Source organism: Dendropsophus ebraccatus, chromosome 4, assembly GCF_027789765.1.
Source record: "Dendropsophus ebraccatus isolate aDenEbr1 chromosome 4, aDenEbr1.pat, whole genome shotgun sequence".
NCBI lineage: Eukaryota > Metazoa > Chordata > Amphibia > Anura > Hylidae > Dendropsophus > Dendropsophus ebraccatus.
Genome location: NC_091457.1, coordinates 77,043,780 through 77,064,773, shown reverse-complemented (window position 1 = coordinate 77,064,773; position 20,994 = coordinate 77,043,780). Strand labels below are relative to the sequence as shown.

General features: G+C 40.4%; 1 protein-coding gene across 1 annotated transcript in view; it reads left to right on the top strand.

The window, feature by feature from the left end:
- Nucleotides 1–20,994, top strand: part of LOC138788313 (serine/threonine-protein kinase Nek11-like) — a 271,682-nt gene that overhangs the window by 226,926 nt on the left and 23,762 nt on the right. The window contains exons 12-14 of the mRNA XM_069966064.1: nucleotides 12,485–12,558; nucleotides 15,542–15,602; nucleotides 16,514–16,601. Coding sequence (XP_069822165.1) covers nucleotides 12,485–12,558; nucleotides 15,542–15,602; nucleotides 16,514–16,601 — 223 coding nt within the window. The remainder of the gene's footprint in view (nucleotides 1–12,484; nucleotides 12,559–15,541; nucleotides 15,603–16,513; nucleotides 16,602–20,994) is intronic.

Below are 20,994 nucleotides of genomic sequence, written 5' to 3'. Positions count from 1 at the left end.
AGATCGGATTTGTATTAACAACTTCAATTCTATGGTTCTAGTAGACCTGAGACAATTTTGTATTTATGGATTGCCATATAGTATCTGCTTCTCCTGCCTCCATTCCATTCTGTCTTTCACAGACTACTCCATATACCTCATTTCTCACATAGACTGACTATGGCTTCCTTTCTCATATAGACTGATGTATGCCCCTACCTTTTACAAAATGCTCTACATGGCACTTTCAAGGGAGCCTGTTTCTTACTTCATAGGCCCAGCAGGGGATTCACCAGCTACCTGATGGGCAAGTCCTAATACATTCTAATTTTGCAATGACATTGGTTTTTATATTATTTAATATTTCGTACAATGGTGTTACAGCACTTATATTTTGTCTCTACCTTATTTGCTTGGCAGCCACCATGGATCCTGTTTTTGTACTGCCAGTTTATACCATGGTGTAACCCTGTGCTAGTATGAGCAGCAGATCTGGCATCAGGCACATTACCCAGTGGTGTCCGGTAATAACAGGCTGACATGTTGAAGGGAAATCACTACAGGGGCTCATTAAGTGAATGGTAATTGATGTCTCCTCTGAGAACAGAAGAAAAACAAACCAGGAACATAGCAATTACATGGTGTGTAGTTAGCAGCTATAGCGCAGTCAAGGGATTTACTAATACAGTGGAGACATTTAAATATTGGGCTGTGTCATGTTTCTATCATTCAGCAATGAGCCCATGCTATAACACTTTGCTAAATTTAAAAAAAAAATTATAATTGGAATCCTAAGAACTGGGGATTTACTTGTAATGCAGATTACTAACATTATCGAAAACTCCTGGAGTTACATAAACAGCATAGCTTGTGGACTACATCATTTGGGCAACTCCTATTAAAGTCAATTGAAATTACACAAATTGCATAAGTGGCTGGATTCAGCTGTTTTTGGTTTCAGTCATAGGGTCTTAGGAAGTCCTCAATCTAGAGATAGGTGCGTGTTCCTGTGGTGAGACCTGCATCTAGGGCACACTTATAGCATGTCCTAAGTTTATATATAAGAAAATTTGCGTAGGTATGGACTGCCCATGGATGACCATTACATACAAGTGTTTAACCAAACACTATTATTTTTGTACTTTTGCATATAAAAAGTTTTAAAAGAAAAGTGAAATGTATTTGTTTTCTTTTTAATGTACTGTATCTTTATTTTGTTTCAAATAAAAACTTTACAAAAGGAACAATCTGGGTCAGCAGCCAAATCATCAATCATAATTAGTATGATTAAAAACAGGTCATATTAACAATACATTACTTCCGGTCCAGTTTTCTTACCATCGCTATAATTAATGGATATACCCTCCACGTATCTTTCTCAAGTTGACCCACTTCTAATATGTTATATGTTCCCTCTGCTACTTCAACAAAGTAATTGTATAACTCCTCTGCTGTATACAGTAACTGTTGGGCAAGGTAAAGCCTAAAGCGAAAGCGAACCCCTAATGTCTTCTAGGGAGGCTGAAGAAACTCAAGCATATCCACACTCTTTTCCTGCCCAAGATGAGTGTATTCATGCATGTTTCAATCTTTATAAAGGTAACCTCATCTATCCAGACAGGCGTTGAGTTGAATTTTGGCAATCCTATAGACTTGGCTAAGACTGTTCTATCTGCCTATCTGACCATATTTCCAATTTCTTACTAAGATTTTTAATAGCTGGCATAGTATTTCTCTCATGGGACTCTAGAACGTCCCCTGTTATTTCAATTCCCAAATATTAGAAACTTTCCCCCGTTTTTTTCTCATCTTTTCCTCTGCCCCCATATCCCCTAATTAATTTGTCACTCCTAAATATCATGGCCAAGAGTTCTAATGTTAAAAACAACAACATCGGCGGCATAGGGCATCCCTCTCCTTAGGCCAAATGAATCGGACTGGTCCCCTTTTATTATTAATCTTGCTTTTGCGTCATTGTGTTGCGACCTTACCAATCTGATATACTGTTCCTCCAATCCAAAACTACTCAACACCTTCCAAAGAAACTCCCACTCCACCCTGTCAAATGCCTCAGCTGCGTCCAATGACAGGATGGAATGGGAGCCCCTAGCCACACCTATATAAAAGTTATACATACTTAGATTTTTATCAGCCTATTGACTAGAATTCTTGCAGGGGCAGGGGGAAATTGGAGGGAAGTGCTAACTTTCCTTTCCCCGTGCCCGCAGTGAGCAGTCAGCCTGTCAGTGGCTGGGGCTGGACGTTGCTCCAGTGACTGATTGGCTGAGCAGCCAGTCCAGAACTTTGCAATGACAGACTTAATCTTTTCTATAAAATGTGCTGCAAAACCAGGGAAAAAAAATATTTGCGCAGTGAAATAAAAAAAAATAAAAGGATTTTTTCTTTTTGGGGAGTTTCATGTTTGCGCAGTTTACTCTATCTGACATGTCTACCCTAACTGACATGTTATCTATGTTCCTCAAGTCAGTACAATTACAAAGATAGCAACTTGTATAACCTTTATTTTACCTGACTGCTTTCAAAAAATTAAAACCTTTTTTAAAAGTTTTAAAATTGCTCTATTACCATCCTTATAATGCTTTTATTTTTTGGTTTATATGGCTGTATGAGGTGTCATTTTTCTGTACTATCATCAGTATTTTCTATTGGTAGCCTGCTTGCATATATTACAATTGTTTCAGATTTGATGTGACCAAAAATGTGCAAGTTTTACAACTGGTAGGTTTCATGCAGGGCCGTGAGTTGTCCTGACAGGGGCAAGTTTTTTAAAGCCTCTTGGTCATTCTGTTTGTATATACGTAATGCCTTACTGCCTTTTTATGTTTTTGTGTGAGCATCTGTAGCTCGTTCAGGCACTATGTGGGCAGCCTGAACACTAGGTGGCAAATGTGCATGAGATCAGGTGCTGTCCGTATACAAGGACTTTGGCAGTATGTTTCATGCTTCATGTGCTTATCGGAGATAAACCATTCCAGTCTGTTTGTTCCTGTATACTGTATATCTTAAGATTGTAGTGACACTTATGACCCCTATTTATCTGTGGTTATCATACCTCTATCATTTTGAATCTTTACCTACTTGGTTTTGCCACTTTAGTTTTCTTATGATCCCAGACAACCGCCTGGGTGAAACATGTAGAGAAAAGAAGGAGTGTTTTATCTAAGCTGTATGATTAACCAGTTTATGGTTGACTTCGGAAGGTTAAATTGTACCTGTCATGTTATAGAAAAAAAAGAAAGAAAAACAGCAAAACAAATCCTAACAAACATATACTTAATGCTTGCCCTATTTATGCCGCTAGTTTTTACTTAAATTTTTTAGCTCCAGCACCCATTAAGTGCCCCATTGTGCTGCCCATTCTTTTACATTTTACTCTGGCCTTTTTTTTTTTATAAATGATATTTGCCTTAGGGCTCGTTCACACAGAGCAAAAGCAGCTGAATTTCTGCGCTGAATCAGCGCTGAAATTTCAGCCGTTAAAATAGGTGCAGAGCTAATTTCCATTGTGTTGAAGTGAAATTCTGCTCTGCAGTTCACACGGTGGAATTTCCGCACTGAACTAATCCGCTTTCCGCCAGAAGAATGAACATGTTCATTCTTCCGCTAGCGGAAGCCTATACAAACCAATGGGGCTCTGATTTTCTGTTTCAGCGCGGAATACGTGTGTATTCAGAGCGGAATACAAGCGGAAATTACGCGCTGAATCAGCGTGGAAATGGGGAAAAAAGGGGGGGAAGAGGATTCTAGTATATATTCTGGTATAGTCTAGTTTACTCGCCAAATACTCGCTGAATTTCAGCGCTGAATGCATGCGGATTTGTCAAGAGCTGATTACGAGCTGAACACTTTCCTAACGGAATACGCAGGGATTCTGCTTACATTCTGCTTATATTCTGCAGGTGTGTATTTGGCTCATGATTTACGCCTGCTAGCAGGTATAAATCATGATAAGTGAGGCACGGGAGGAGGCCACACCTCCTCCCCGCTTTGTCACCCCCAAGTTTCCCCAGCCCTCCTATCGGGCGAGCGGACCATACACCAGGCGTAAGCCAGGGAGAAGGGGCAAATCTGCACCTTCTCCATGGTGTACACCTCGGGCAGACATTTCATAAATGTCCCCTCTAGTGGTTAATTGCTAAAGCATTGTATTTCATAGAGAAAAAAAGGCTAAAAAAATTAAGTAAATTGCAAAGATGTAGTGTATCACCTCCCCTGCTGATTTAACATTATTTATTGGTAATGGCAGTGCCCATATAAAGGAAAACTGCAATAAATATAGAGCATCCTATTAGAACTGGTCTCCTAAAAGAGAAGTTCATGGAAAATTCAAAATTACAGTACCAGCAGTGGGTGGGAAAACAAAAAAAAAAAGAAAGTATGCTTTCCGGACCTCATGCCCACACTGCGCCGCATAACCAGGCTCCCATACCTGTAATTTTCCCCTGACTTTGGGGCACACCATGACTCGGCTGGAACGTCAAGAAAGGGTAGGATATAGTCGCTCAGTCAATTAGTGACTGCAGGGGTGTCCCACCCTAGTCACTGACAGGCTAAGCAGGGCATCCATCAGCTGGGTCGTAATGTAGCAGGAGGGGACGGGTAAATACACATTTACATATTCACATTCTTTATTATTTTTTACTATGTCCCCCCCTGCCCAAAATGATTCCCCACCACCACCACCACCACCACTGGACTTCTCCTTTAAATTTATTATTGAACAATTCCTATTAACACTGGAGTAAAAAGGATTTGCAGGAAGAAATATTTTTGCCCCATAAGGCTTTAGATTCCTAGTGTGACTGCCATCTCTGCAACCTGTATAACTACACACCTCCTGGGGTTGACACATCTACAGTACATTATCCTCTGGAGACTAGGCTCTGTGAGTAAATATAGAGCTGTTTCTGACTAACTAGTAATCACTACAACCATTTTTTACCTTTTGAGTTACATAAGAGGACAATGGTTGCAAAAGGGAATTGTAATGTCTGTCAGATTATATATATATATATATATATATATATATATATATATATATATATATATACAAAAGTCCTTTTGTATATATATATATATATACAAAAGTCCTATCTGTGCCCTCACAAGCAGTCTTCCCAGTAGCTAGGCAAGTAGGTATGGAGACTGGGGGCCCTGGAACCTGCCCAGGCTCACCGATACCGGTGACCAGGGATTCCCCAGTTTCCTGGAGGGCCAGTCTGTGCCTACAGAGATAGTATTGAAACTTGGGCCAATATGTTTGTGGGACCTAAGGGCCTCCACTGAATAAGAAAACATCCGTAATATAAATGTCACATGGTAGATAAGGGTAATGTATATTTTGTACTAAGGCCAGGAGCCAGGGCCGTATTAACAGCTGCTGCTGCCCTAGGCACAAAACCTGAAGACGCCCATCTTGGGGAGTGTGATTTGGGCCACATGCATTTCTCTACATGTAGAAACATTGTCTGTATCGCGATTTTCATGGTTTTTAACTCCTTAAAACATAAATTTCCACATTGAATCAATGATTAGAGCCGTCTGCATATTGTCTGAAGGAATTCTCACCAGAGGATTGGTAGATTGGTAGGTAATAGCTCCAGGCGTCACAGCCATACTAGACCCGAGAAACAACACCACACCAGACCTGACCATACCTCCCCCCCCAAAAAAGTCACCAGATTTACTGGCAAGTCTGACCAGGAGGGCCCCACTGCAAGGTGCTGCCCTAGGCACTGGACTACGGGTGCCTAGTGGTAAATACGGCCCTGCCAGATGCCTCAAGCTTTAAGCCTCTTAAAGCATCTGGTTTGTTGAATACAAATGGGGCCCCTATCTAAATCTGTCTCTTATTTCCTTTTAACAGTGCAATGGAGTTCTGCTTCTTTTAGAGAGTGTGATTCTTCACCACTTAGCTTGTGATCAGATAGGGAAAGACAGGTGACTATTACCTATTACCACCCGTCAGAATCTGGGCTATATATATATATATATATATATATATATATATATATATACACACACACACACACACACACATTGTAACCATTTCTAAGCTGCACAGGAAACCAGAAACACCTCAGCAATATACAGACATATATTATTAATAAGTAATAAAGTCGAAAAGCAAATGTAATTCCTTATATTACTATGGAGTTGTGAGTATGTACCATATTGTATACACACTTTCTCTCCATGAAGAAAATAAAAATTTAATTATATGGCCTGAAGCACCTTTGTATGAAATGAACTAAGAGGGAGCAGAGGGCTGTAAACATCTCTTTCTTCAGTAAAATACAAGACCAGAAGCTGTGGTGTATTTCCAGTAAGAGATACCATGAGACATTGTAGGTAATGCATTGTATGATTCTCCTTCATCCAGCATCCAGAATTAGGCACCTTACCCCCTCCACACTGGTGTCTCCTCTTTCTCCTTGGTCTGCAGACACTTAAGTGATGTCACTCAAGCGGGCACTGCCATTACCCATACAGTCCCTACTCTTTTAGATGCATACAGTTAATTGTATGGAAAGAGCAAATAATTACCCTAAACTTAGATAGCCTGAGGCCAGGGTCATCTCTAACGTTTCTGCTGCCTGAGGTAAAAATCAAAATGGTGCCCCATATAGCTATATCAGCAGTAAATACATACATAAATATATACCAGCAGTAAGTATACCGTACATAGATAAATACCAGCAGTGAATATACAGTGAATATATTTTTATTATTATTATCTGACATCGGTGTAGAGAGACATAGCTGCTTGCTGGTCAGTATGGTTGCTGTAGCCACTAACTTACACATACTGCATGTCTATAACAGGTATTAGATCGGGGAGGGGGGGGGGCACAAACTGAATCTTTGCCCCATGTGTGGAAAAAACTAGCTGTGTCTCTTATCCTAAAAATAATGTGGCCAAGACTAGGAAAGCTTGTGACCATGCCCCTCCTCAGCATCCTCTACTGAGCGCCAGCATGGGGAAGTGTATTCTCATAAAACCCTATCCTAAGGTTCTGCATATGTCAGTATAACTGTTTATTTTATATATATATATATATATATATATATATATATATATATATATATGTATATATATACGTGTGTGTGTGTGTGTGTGTTTGTGTGTGTAGAAATAAAGATAATTAAGCAGAGGATGTGAAAATGGAACTGAACTATCCTAATAACATTGCACATATTCTTCACTTTCCACCTACTCACTTCCTATGACAGTAAAAATGTTTGCACCATTTAACACATATAATCATAATTAAAATCAATATAGGGCCAAGTAATGTAATGTTTTCCAGTTTTTCCAGTTATCCTATCGAGACCACATGCATTTTCTCTAGTTTTTAGCAAAGGCAACATGTGACAGTGATAAAACCCTTTTCAAAGACATCGAAGAAGGGCTGTTAATGCAGGCTGTATGAACTCCAATGATCCCATGACATGCTAGGTAAAACTAGTAGTCACAATGCAAGTACCGGAGTCCCCCCGCGCCCGGACAGCATCTGTAATAAGATGCTGGGAGCGGGGGAGACTGTATTCATAAGCGCCGCGCTGTAATGAATCAGCCGCGCGGTGCTGTTACTACAGCGCTGCGCTTATGAATACAGTCTCCCCCGCTCCCACCATCTAATTACAGATGCTGTCCGGGCGCAGCGGGACTCCGGTACATGCATTCCACGTCCGTGATCCGTCAGGATCACGGAACGTGGGAATGCAGCCTTAGGGTCCCATTACATGGATCGATTTTTAACAATTAGCGACTAACGATAAACGATCACAGACGAGATTGTTTATTGATAACCTGAAATCGTTCACCAAATTACACAGAACGATAATTGCTAGTTACAATCGTTACTACGATCATTATTGTTACTATGATCGTTTATTCCTTCTGATCCCAGCTAAATAATGGACAATGTGCAATTACACTGAACGATTAGTGAAAAAAATGGAGAACTTGAGCGAACGAATGTGGAATTACAGTGAACGATTAATGATCATTTTAGGTCCAGATCTAAATCAACGACATACAAACGATTTTTCGATCGTTGCCTGCAATTGCACAGAATAATTATTGTTTAAATTCAAACGATTTAACGATTTTTTGCACGATAATCGTCTCGTGTAATAGGGCCCTTAGAGAGGAGGTTCCATTATCAACTAATACCACTAAATGTCACCTGCATCCTAGGACAGTGGGGCATGGCACTTGTTGGCCTGCCTTTTTTCTATCCCATGCAGTGTAATAATATTATGTCTGAGCTTTGAGCATATAAGCCAGGCAGAAGGGCAATGGGGCCAGTCTGAATTTGTAGCAGCTATAAAAGCTACATGTATGATATACACTCTTTGGCCAGGTTTACACAGCATAAGACACCAGACGGATGATCTTCATTTGTGCTGAATTGGGATGCGGGCGCATCTGTGTGTGCCCACATGCCAATTCACCATAGCCAACAATAGAGAGTGCGGCTGGAGCCGCACTTTCCATTGTGTGAGCTGTCAGTGGTGTGCAGCCGCTATTCAATGAATAGCAGCTGCACAAAACTGACATGTCAGTTTTTTCGTAAGGCTGCTAGGGATCCCGGTGGAAGTGTATACTATGTATATACACTCTGGCCGTGCAGTGCAATGTAACTTTTGTATTAATGAAGTAACAAAAGTTACATTGTGTGAACATAGCCTTTACATGCTTAGAACAGTTTTACATGTTTATCCCTCATACTGTTCTTTATTGTTTAGCTATGAAATATAAAGAAGTTCAATAATTTTGTAGAGTCTTAGATGCAGCCTGCGTTATATTCCCAAATTGCATTCAGAATTGTGCAGGTTGTTATTAAAAACAATATACAACATAATCATTTTGGAAGGTCTCTACAATATTTATCCCTAACAAGTCAGCTTAGCTTCTATAATGAAGAGAGAGCAGTTTATTTTTCAGTTGACATTTCTCAGACTACAGATCACCAGCGTTACTCATCTGTCCTGTATATGAGCTGTAAAATAGTGTTTAAAGATGAGCATGCTAATGGATCATTAGTTGTGTCTTTTTTCCATTAGTTTTATTGGCTTTTTCATATAACAAACAGATAATGCTAACCGTAACCATAAACATGTATAAATGTATGTACAGGTAAAACTAGGCAATTAGGGTGCATTCTCACTTTCCGTTGTTTTTTTTTTCCTAGCAATTTTTGAAGCCAAAGCAAAAAACATATAAATGGTGGAATATATGTATACAGGAAAGACTGAGACTTTTCTTCTTTGCAAATCCATTCCTGGCTTTGGCTTCAAAATCGGCATATAAAATACATGAGCATGGAAAATCCCCCTTTAGACTATATCTAGTAATGTTAAAGGGATTCCCATGTCAGTAAAAGATGGCTTCAGAGCTCCTTCCAGCCTGTTTGTGGCTGCCAGAGGTAGACAGAAATCTTAAAACAGCTGAGCCCGCTCCCCATACACTTGGACCTGTCCCTATACACAGGACCTATCCCATTGACATGTTTCTGGGCATAATGTGACATTTTAGGAGGTCACTCCAAAGGGAGGCTGAACTATGACATTGTCTTCTTTGCCTACGTATGTCACCTTTCACTATAAGGTTTTAGACAACACTTTCCAGAAGCCTCCTCCTAGACTTCACAGACAGGAAGTCTCAGCTTGACATTAGATCTGGTGGCCAGACTGAAAACTGCAAACATGTCAAGTAAATTAAAATGACTAAAATAAAAAATATGTTTAACATAAAAAACTTGATTTAAACAGTAGGTTACTTTCTGATAAAATTTCCCTTTGATAGAGACCTCTTGGGGAGGTAATAAAGCTAGCATTGAATGCATATGGATTCAAAGTATATAACTAAGATAGTAAATTCTAGGTGGTGAGGTAACTCAAATCATTAATTGTGCTGTGTAGACTAATGTAATTTGGCAGTGCTTTTTTTGTTATGGCAGTTTCTTTTCTCCAATGTATCCCATTGTCTGGACTATCTACCACCAGGTCCACCACCAGGCATTGGCGTCAGCAGCCAACAAGATTTATCAGGTAGAGCAGTTATCTAGCTGGAAGTAGCCTATGACTGGTAAGGTCTTCTAGACAAGACCTAGGATCCAGCCAGAAGTACAGGACGAACAGATAAGGTGCTAGCAGGGAAATCCTCAGCTTTCTTCACCACCAAGTTCAGTAAAGTATCCATTCCAGAAAGTTTAGGATGCTAATTTCTAATTAAATTTAATAGTGCCCTTTACAGTCTTAAAAGTTCAAATGTCCTAGGAATTATCACTGGTGTCGGAAGAGGTATTAGTGAAAAACACTAATTTGCGGTGTAAAATAGCCTAGGCCAAACTATACCCCTGAGTGTAAAATTGCCTTGGCCAAACTATACCTGGTGTTTTGAATGGTCTAGGCCACACTATACCCCGTTGTGTAAAATAGCCTAGGCCAAACTATACCCCAGGGTGTAACTTAGTCTAGGCCAAAGTATACCTGGTGTGTTAAATAGCCTAGGCCAAACTATACATTGGGGTGTTAAATAGCCTAGGCCAACCTATACCCTAGGTTGTAAAACCCAGCCGGCCAGACTATACCCATCCATTCCAGAATATATCTATTTAATGTCGAACCTAGGTATAGTCTGGCCCAGGCCACAGTATAACTTGGGGGATAAATTCTATGCCTGGGGATGAAAATAGCGTAGGCCATACTATATCCTTCGGGCCCATGAGGTTATCACTTCACTGGTTTTCTCACCTTTGGGTCAGGCCACAGTATATCCCAAGGGATATATTTTTATACCCAGGGCTGTAAAATAGTCTAGGCCAAACTATATCCTCCAGGCCATAATGTAATCACTTCACTGGTATTCTAACACTGTCTCTAATTTGTTGGAAAGTGCATTGTCTCCTATCACTGCAGGGCTTTCGGGTCACCTGATTAGTGTATGGCATGTTATGTGCTGATCGGTGTATGATACGTTATGTGCTGATCGGTGTATGACACGCCATATTCTGATCCATGTATGACACGCCATATGCTGATCCAGCAGATATGTATGACACGCCATATGCTGATCCATGTATAACACACCATGTGCTGATTGGTGTATGACACATCATGTGCTGATCGATGTAGGACACATCATGTGCTGATCAGTGTATGGCAGGTCAAGTGCTGATAAGTGTATGACACATCATGTGCTGATCAGGTGACCCATAAACATTCACACGAAAATTGCCTTATGTAAAGCCATCTTTATAAGTTAAAGTTTCAGGATGTGCACTCTTGTTCTGAGGAAGAGAAAATTTCTACCGAAACATGTTTACTCTATGTTCTTTTAATAAACTGCTGTTTTATTTACCCAAGTATGGCTGGGTTCATACTACGTTTTTGCAATCCGTTTTTTTTTGCAAAAGGCGGATGAAAAACAGATTTGAAAAACTGATGCATGTGTGTGCATCTGTTTTCATCAATTTTTTTATTGAATTTCATTATAAAAAAAAACAGATTTTTTTTTAACGTACACAAAAACGTAGTCGACCTCATTTTTGTGTCTGTTAAAAAAAGCGGATCCGTTTTGATCTGTTTTTTTTTATAATGGAATTCAATGGAAAAACGGATCAAAACGGATGCACACACATGCGTTCATTTTTTCCATCTGTTTTTCAAAATGGATTGCAAAAACGTAGAGTATTGAAGACCCAGGTTTTTGCTAGGGGTAGTGCTAGATTACATATACCTCTTAAAAATCTTCTTTTTTACTTTTACTGGAAATTGAATGGTTGACTGGCTGATTAACATTTTTAAAAAATGGTCTTTTTTTAATTTTCACAGCAACAGCTGTTGAAATAAATCGCTACTCTTTAATAGTCCCACTATTGTTTGCCTGTTTTAATTATATTCGTTCTTTTTTCTACTTTTCCATTAACTTAGCAGACAAAGCTGAATCCCCAATAAAATGTTAATTAAATTAAGTAATACTTGTGTATATCACTCAACGCTACTGATATCATAGGAGCAAAATATGGCCTTAAAGGGCATGAACTGGCCTAGGCCAAAATATACCCCAGGGTATAATCTAGCCTAGGCCAAACTATACCCAGGGTATAATCTAGCCTTGGCCACTTTAACCCCAGGTATAGTCTGGACTGGGGATATACTCTGGTCTGTTACACCAGTAGCCACTGAGCTCCTTTTACCTTCGCTGATCTTATCACGCTCTTGAGTGGTGCCATTCCTCGGCCCACCAAAGCTCCATTCAGCCCACCTGCCACCTCTGATGCTAATTCCTACAGACGACGAATATTCCATCTTATCTACTTATCTATATAGGATTTAAGCGGCTACCGGAAACTACCGGAAACTTTGTATGCATGTGCAGTACCTGCTGATAGTTTCTCTTTAACAACTTCCTGCCCCCAGTAAACTGTTACATTTATAGGTCATGGTCTGTATTTTATTCTGTATCCCACAGACATCTGCAGTGAGCACGAGGAGTCCAGTGACGGCTCAGTTCTCTTAATCTCTTTGCCCTTGTCAGAACAACAGGTAGGTAATTGAACACAAATATTTGCAATTAAAGATTTTATAAACTATGGTATAGGTATCAGTATAAACCATTAATATCTGATTGGTGAGTTCTAACAGCTTGCATCTGCCAGACAACTGCCCACTTGCACAGTATAAAGAGATGGAAGCAGACTTCTCTGTACATTGTGTAATGGCCCTTTTGGGGTATGACAGCTTACATTTTCTTTAATAGGGACTGAGCTGCAGGAACCCAGCACAGCCATTATCCAATCTATGGAACTGTCCTATTCCATCTGTTTTTACTGTACAGCGGTCCCTCATGTTACAATGACCCTAGTTTACAATACTTTCAACATACTATGGTCTTTCCTCAACCACTGTAAAATGCTACAGGCAGCCCAAATTTGCAGCACATCTAAGTAACTGAAAGATCCAACCAATCAGAATGATCATTTTACTGTGCGACTATGTACACAACGTTTTACTACGGCCATTAGTTTCAGTGTCAAACGGACACTTTATTATGTGTTCCTCCGGCCACCAATTAATGCATTATCGGCCATAAAACATTATTTTCCACCCATTGACTTTCATTCACACTATGTGTGAAAAGTCTATTTTCTATGGGCGTTGTTCATGAACTGCAGCCGTAGAAAAAAAGACATGTTCATTATTTTATACAGCCACAGTGAACAACGGCCGCAGTTAATGCACTGTGTGCACAACAACGTCTGTTGTTCTATTAAAAACAATTAATTCTACGGAAACATACGGACCTTGTTTTCAATGACCACTATGCCCGTAGTTTTCCGAATTCATTACAGTGTCTTTACATAGCCTGATACTGATGCGCATGCATTAATAAGCGCCTCTCCACCATATGGTGCGGTACAACCAATGACATATAAACAGTTGGACCAGTGATTATTACATAATATACTGCTGGTGATGCTAATTTTATTTGTAAAATGTCAGATGCTGACAGATGACTCTAGGACAACAAGAGAAGACAGGTCTCACATGATAAGAATCCTTTTGGACATTGCTCTTTGGTTGAGGAGCAGAGTCTGCTGTTACCATGGAAACTAGATAACTCTAAGGTTCAGATTCTAATGCCCAATATTTTTCCGATTAGCCATTTTTATGGTTGTACCATTAAAATACTGGTCTGAGCCTTTGGTAAAGAGTAGTGCTCTAAAATAAAAACAACAGGTCCATTTTTCTAATCTCTGACACCCCCTTTAAATCCAAGGCTTTTTTGCTGTTTTATTGTATGTATTTATCATAGGCAGAATTGTTGCACAGGACCAGGGTTGCTACACTTTGCTGTAAGCACAAGATAAATTAAGACTGCTCAGGTAGCAAATCGGGCACAAAAAACAAGATTGCCTTTTACTTAATCTGTATACAGTATGTATTAAAAAAGTGTATCACCAATGTGTATATGTTTCAAAAGATCAATGAAACAATCCTAACAGAATTAAAATGCCTTGAGTATTGAGAATACTGTATACATATCAAGAAGGTATGTAATGATTCAATACCCAAGTATTACATGACTAACCACCTACATGAGGTGCAGTATCATACGTACAGCCCAAATCAGTCAAACCGACAGGCGCTAATAATATCCAGCTATGAGTTTCTAGAAAGTATACATAACACACAGTGTAAGGCCATGTTCACACAACGTATGTTTTCTTAAAAGCACGGCCATTGTTGTAATCGGCAACAATGGCCGTACTTTTCACGAAAACATACGTTGCCTATTCCTCCATTGGATCCCGGCCAGAGCATATACACATAGTATACACTCCGTCCGGGATCTATTGCAGCTCCACAAACAACTGACATATCAGTTTTCTGCGGCCGTTATTCATTGAATAGTAGCTCAGAAAACCATGTCAGTGCACACTGTGGAGCGAGCGGCTCCGTTCGCAAACTCCATAGTTTGCAGTGGAGTGTTCTGATATGGGCGCGCGCGGATGCGCCCACATCAGAACTCTGCGGCCCGAAATGATCCAGGATGATCTTTTCAGAGATGATCTTTTCAGAGACATACTGTACGCTGTGGGAACATAGCCTAATAGCAACTTATAAATATAGAATAATGATGCCCTTTCCTTTTGCAGAAGGGTTAATCAGAGGACTAAATAGCTAGGATATATAAACAATGATCCCCTATATCTGATTATGGGGCAAATGTAGAAATATAAAAAAAAAACAAAAACAAGATTACACAATAATTTCAGATAACTACTATGGAGCAATTTACTCCTCTCACTAAACCATAGATGGTGCTAATGGGCCCTGTGTCCATGTCCTAGATAAATAATATACTACCTAGAACTTCAAAAGTCAGCCAGGTGGCAATACTACATGGGGCATATTTTCTGTGAGTTAGGGTGCATTCACATGTCCCGTAAAATTTTAGGTAGGGCTAAAAAAGTGGAAAGGGCGCCATAGGGTGATAACGTAAACAACAGATTGTAGGTTGAACAAGCTGATAATAAAACTGCTCACCTGATGGTGTTGTGCTAAGAACACAACACCTGTATGCACATGATGTCTCTCCTACTTGACAAAGGGGCAATTTATGCCTCGAAACGCTTTGTTTATGAGACCATTAAAATTCATCGTTTTACTTCATCAAACCTGAAGCCGTGAAGCGCCGTCATTCTGGCTCCTGTGGTCCCCGCCTACCCCGAGGATCCGACACTTCATCTACCGTAAAATTTTAGGGACCATTGAAGTAAATGTAGCCATTCACATGACCTGTGCTGCGACCCGCACAGCGAAAAGATAGGATATGTCCTAGTGCAGATCGCGGCACGGATCATGCTCTCCTGTCATCTCTGCTGCCAGGGGGATGGGGGGATCCATGCCGGGCAGCAGAGGAGGGCTCCGGCTAGGGGATCCATGCCGCAATTCTCCTCCAGATTGCGGCACAGATTGTGTGAATGAGCCCTTACTGTTTTAATATTTAATTTCATTCTCACAGAACAGTACAATAAGTGCCTACCAAAACTTCCTGCAGAGATTCCTGGACTCCGGCAGTAACAGTGAGTAGCAGTTTAGAATTTTGTATCTGTTTTCTTATTCGTTGAAGAACTGCTGATAATCAAAGTTATCAGAGCCAGCTGAATACAGGCACTGAGCAGAAAATGGTGGAAGTCTTGTTTGCAGAAACATTAACTTCTATATAATTTAGGGTGGACATCTGAATGAGGTCCAGATAATAATTATTTACAAAGTTACTCACTTTTGTATATAGATTGTGTACAGTAATTCCACTTAATGACGGGGCCGTGGTCCTACAGCAGGGTGGGCACAAACATTGTCACAGACCAACCTCTGTCACACTGTGGCTGAAAAATAAAGTACCTACACACTGCTCACTTAATAGGTAACTAGAAACTGGCAGTACTGATATGCATAGCCATGCTGTCAGTTTCCCTTTAAGAAATCTAAGCATGGTTGGACTAGACTAGCACACCAGAATATCCTGCTGTGTGCTCAGGTTCTGGCACAATAATGGTTCTCATAGGTCCTGCAGAAAAGAAGTGAGTTTTGAGCCAGTTACTTGCCACTAGTATATATTTCTTGTCGATTCAAAAATAACCTATTAGTCCAAACTGAATGTCTATCTTGTAAGAAAAAGTGGAAATGCAAATCTGCATTGATAGAGGAACAGGGAGCTCCAAATAATTTGCTCTATTAGACCCAATCTCCCTAGTCCAACACTGGGACTTGGGGAGACAATTACAGCTACAACATGAGTACATTATTATGCAGTAATATGCAATTTTTACTGAAACTCTGACATCAAAGTCAATCCAGGTCCCAGTTCATGTCTACATTTTGCAATTTACATTTAGTCCTTCACTTTCTGGTGTCATTCATATTCTCTCCGGCTCTCTTGCTTCACTGCTCCATACCATTATCTAAACAGTAATATGTCTCCATCTCTCAGCAGTTGAAATCCAGGACTCTGCTTCTTGGGATTCAGAGGACACAACTGTATCTGTCTCCAGTAAGCAGGAAATTATGCTTCTCAGACAGTAAGTATCAATGTGGAGGGAGAGGGAATCAAAGAAACAAGCAGGAAAGACAAGAGTGACATATTTACCCTACAGGGGCCTGTGTGAGGAGCAGATTAGCTGCCCTGTACAGGAGATGTATCAGCAGAAAGACACAGATTCACACAGTCAGCAGCAAACTGAGTCTGTGAGAGAAAAGTGTCACATGCAAAGAAGTGCTAACATGCAGCTCTTCTGTCATACCAGCGCCTGACAATAAGACAGGAAGGTTTAGAGTTAATTAAACCCCCCCCCCCCCCCCCAAAAAAAAAAATGGCTTGAATGGCTTATAAATCCCCATTATTATACACTGTTACAATACAACAATGCCATTTCAGGTCTGTAGAAAAACAGATGACAACCTTGCGAGTACAATAGAAATTACCTCCATCATAAGAGGTTAACATAGGATATACTGTATGTTAGCAGGAGAATTTATCTTTAGGACATATATACTATCTCATGGTGCAGCTCAAGAACAAGTTGACCCCAAAAGTTCAAGTCATATAGACAGCGACAACTTGATGCAACAACTTTTTGTTTTTCTTTTTTTTAACTTTCAAAATTTTTATTAATTTTTTTCATAATAAGTATACAAATAAACAAACAAATCAGCCCACCAACACGGGCTACAAAGGAACTGTGGTATAGCAGTATAGAGACTAAAGGCTCTATCACACAAAACGGTTATCGCTCGTATTCGGCCGATATTGGCCGTTTTGGCCGATAATCATCTCGTGTAATAGAGTGCAATGATCAGCCGACATGAACGATGTTGGCTGATCGCTGCAGTCGTTTGTCTTTCAACATATTGAAAGACAAACTACTTGGATAGCAGCGATCTGCTCCGTGGAATAGGAGCAGCGTCAGCAGACCGCCGCTATCTGCTATGGGCTGCCCGAACGATCTAGCTATCACCCGCGAAGCTCTCCCCCCCAGCTCCCGGCCGCTCCCCCCCCCCCTGTACTTACCCGATCGCTGCTGCCGGGCGTAATAGCAGCGCCAGCAAGCGGGGAACGAGGAGCAAACGAGCACTGACAGTGCTTGTTTAAGCAGTAGATATCAATCGTGATTAGTTGGAAACCTTGGACATTATCCAGGGAGTCCATTTTTTATACAAATGAGAAACTGTTGATTAACCCGACTTATCACTTCTTCGATGGATGGAGGAGCTGGGGATTTCCTCCTCTGAGCTACAGCAAGCCTGGCTGCTAGAAGAGTGTAATGTAAGTACTATTCTATGACTGGGGGGAATTTTAGTGAGATGTATATCCAGAATTGCAAAGGCCGGGGTATTAAGATATTGAGGGAGTTTTAAGGTAGCATAGTAGGTTGAAAACTTCTCTCCAGAAAGTGGTAAGATTTGGGCATGACCACCTCATATGCAACTGTGTAGCTTTATGAGAACAACCACACCAGCACAGATTTGAATATTGTGGAGTTATGTGTGCCAGCCTACTACGGGTTAAGTAACATCTCATTAGTATTTTTCCCATAAGTTCTGTGTGGTTAATACATTTGGAATTTTTTTGTGTCCAAGTAAAATCCAGGTTTCACTGGTCCTTATTGAAAGGTTTCCCTAAAACAGAAATCATAAAGCTATACATTAGCATTGTGATCCCTTGTAGTTTATTTAGTCAATTTGAGCCTTGAATCTCTGAAAGTTTTGCTAAGTGTTCCTCTTCTCAATGAAAGAAAACAAACTTTTATTTTGTAAGATCTCATTTGAAATGAGCTGACAGAGTGCACAGGTGTAGAAGGATGTGACAAAATACCAGCGTGAGGCATTGCTGTCTGTGCCTGGAAACAGCAGCTGGCTTCCCAGTGTGCAGTATATTTCCAGAGCAACAAATAATTATGGTGTTTTACAGAGGAAGTGTGGAAGTTGCACTTTACCATTGTTGTCTTTCATGCAGAGTACTTTCATCAGGGCGACACTAAACCTAGGAAAAATATAATCAGCAATACATCAATCTAAAAGACTTTCTGTATTGTCATAAAGGGAATCGTCTGCAATAATTTACCAGAGAAAACAGATCTCTATCTCATTTTGGTAACATGGAAGGGGGAGGTTTAAGGTCCAAGCGGGTCCAGTCTACTGTTTAACGTGTATGGGTGCCCCCTGACATTTCTCTGACAGATTATGTCAGAGGCTCCAACCAAGAAGCCTGGTGCATGCTTTTTTATAAAGGCATATGGCAGCAGCCAATTAAGGGCAAACTGGCCCTTTAAGTCTGAAGCACGTTCGCATGCCCTAGGAGGTGGGGATGCTGGACAGAGAGCAGGGGCAGGTGAGGTGCCTGGGAGGGCCAAAGAGATGGCAGCGCCAGCCCCTGCACGTGGGCTCTGGCATCCACTGAGGACAGCCACCAGGGAGAGCAGGTGAGGCGGCCCGGGACACAGGCCGCCGCCACAAGCCATGACAGTTGTTTTTTTTGTGAAATTCGGAACACTTAAATGTATGTCCAGGTCAAATGTTCATGTATATTGAGGCATCAGAGAAAAAAGCTGTTGGCTGTATGTCTCTCAGACCACCATGATGATTTCTTGCAGCTACAATTTATCTCTTCAGAACCTGCAAGACAAATATCTTAGGCTCTGCACTTTTCCAGTAACTTCCTTCCCTTTTTGCCAACCATAGGGTCCCTTACAGTAATAATTCTGCTGTTTGGTATCATGGCCACTAAAGTGAGTAGGTATGTGGGTTGCTCCCAGTATGTAGGATGCCCTGCTGTGCCCCCCATATAATAATGCTCCCTGCTAAGGCCCCTACATAGTAAAATGTCCCCTGCTGAGCCTTCCATATAGTAATAATTTCCTGTGCTGGGCCCTTCCATATTGTAATAATACCCCTTCCATTCCCCCAATATAGTAAAAATTCCCCCTGTTGTGCCCCCCCCCCATATAGTAATAATGCCCACCTTCTAACCCCCCCTCCCACACACACACACATTGTAATGTTGTAACCCCCCCCCCCCCTTTCTGCGCTGTATGTATAGAACAGGAAAATGTATTGTTGATAAAAAATTTTAATCATATACAACTTTTTTAAAAATTCATTTTATTACAAGTGTATAACTTCAGTTCTTACATTGTACATGTAAAATAACAATAAACAAATTAGAATCATCATAAAGCGATAATATACAATTAAGTGATATAAGAATTTTTGTAAAATCATAGTATACAACAGAGCATACAAAACATATAGATAAAAAGGTAAAGTAAAAGAGAAAGGAGGAACTGGGATGGGTTTGGGAAGAGAAATAAAAAGGGGAAGAATAACATGAGGTCCATTATTACACTCCTGTCCTGTGTCTGTTCCTGCTTGGGTAATATCTATAACCATGTCTAGCTTCTTTCAAGGCAGTCTTTCAAGGGGCATCTTCCCATTCTGCACAATCATACTGGAGATTAATAGCATTGGTGGAACATAAAGAGTTGGGATAACTTATTGTTTATAGCTGGAGATACATAATGATGGGAAGACTCACTCATACGACTTTTGATCACCTTTTTGGAGGACTGACAAAACACAGCAATTTTGGTGCTGTTTAAAAAAAAAAAAAATTCAATATTTACCATGCTTTAAAAACAATTTAACAAAATTAATGTAACAATTTATTTGGGGAATGTATCTGATTTTATTATTTGGGGGGTAGGGTGGGGGAATTGTTTTTATATTTTTTTTTATTTAACACTTTTTAACTAGCTCCACCAGTGCACCCTCACCAGCAATCTCCTGGTCGCTGAGACAATACACTGTACTGCTACTGTAGTGCAGAATATTGTGACTGTCAGCATAACAATAAAGCTATGGCATGGCTGTATAGAGGCTCACAGATGCCAAACCTGGGAGCCATCACAAAGCCCTGGGCTGCCATGGAAACCCATTGTCAGATGGTGATTGTGTAGTTTGACTGCAGATGGGGTAAGAGACACCGACCAATCCGTGTCATGCTGCAGTCATGATTTGACCATGGCAAGTAAACCTCCAACCATGGCTGGCATACTGACAGCCAAGCTTCCGCAAACCCGTTGCAGTAGCTCTGCACCACCTTGTTCCAAACACACCATAAAAAGGTGTATTGGTTGGAATAAGGCCCATTAATAAATTAAGGTAGCCACTAAGGGAGAAATGCCGAGAAAATTTTCTCACAAAATACAGGGAAATAGTGCTCCAGAATTGTTATTTTATAGGATATTTAATTATGCAGATCTGTACAGTCGTCCTTAAGAACACCGCCATCACTTCAGTGATTGAAGTTTTTATAAAATGAATTAAGAATTAGGTTTTAGGGCCCTGCATAAAAACATATTTGATCAGATGAAATGTGATCACAATTTACTGCTAATCCCAGCACAATATCAGTGC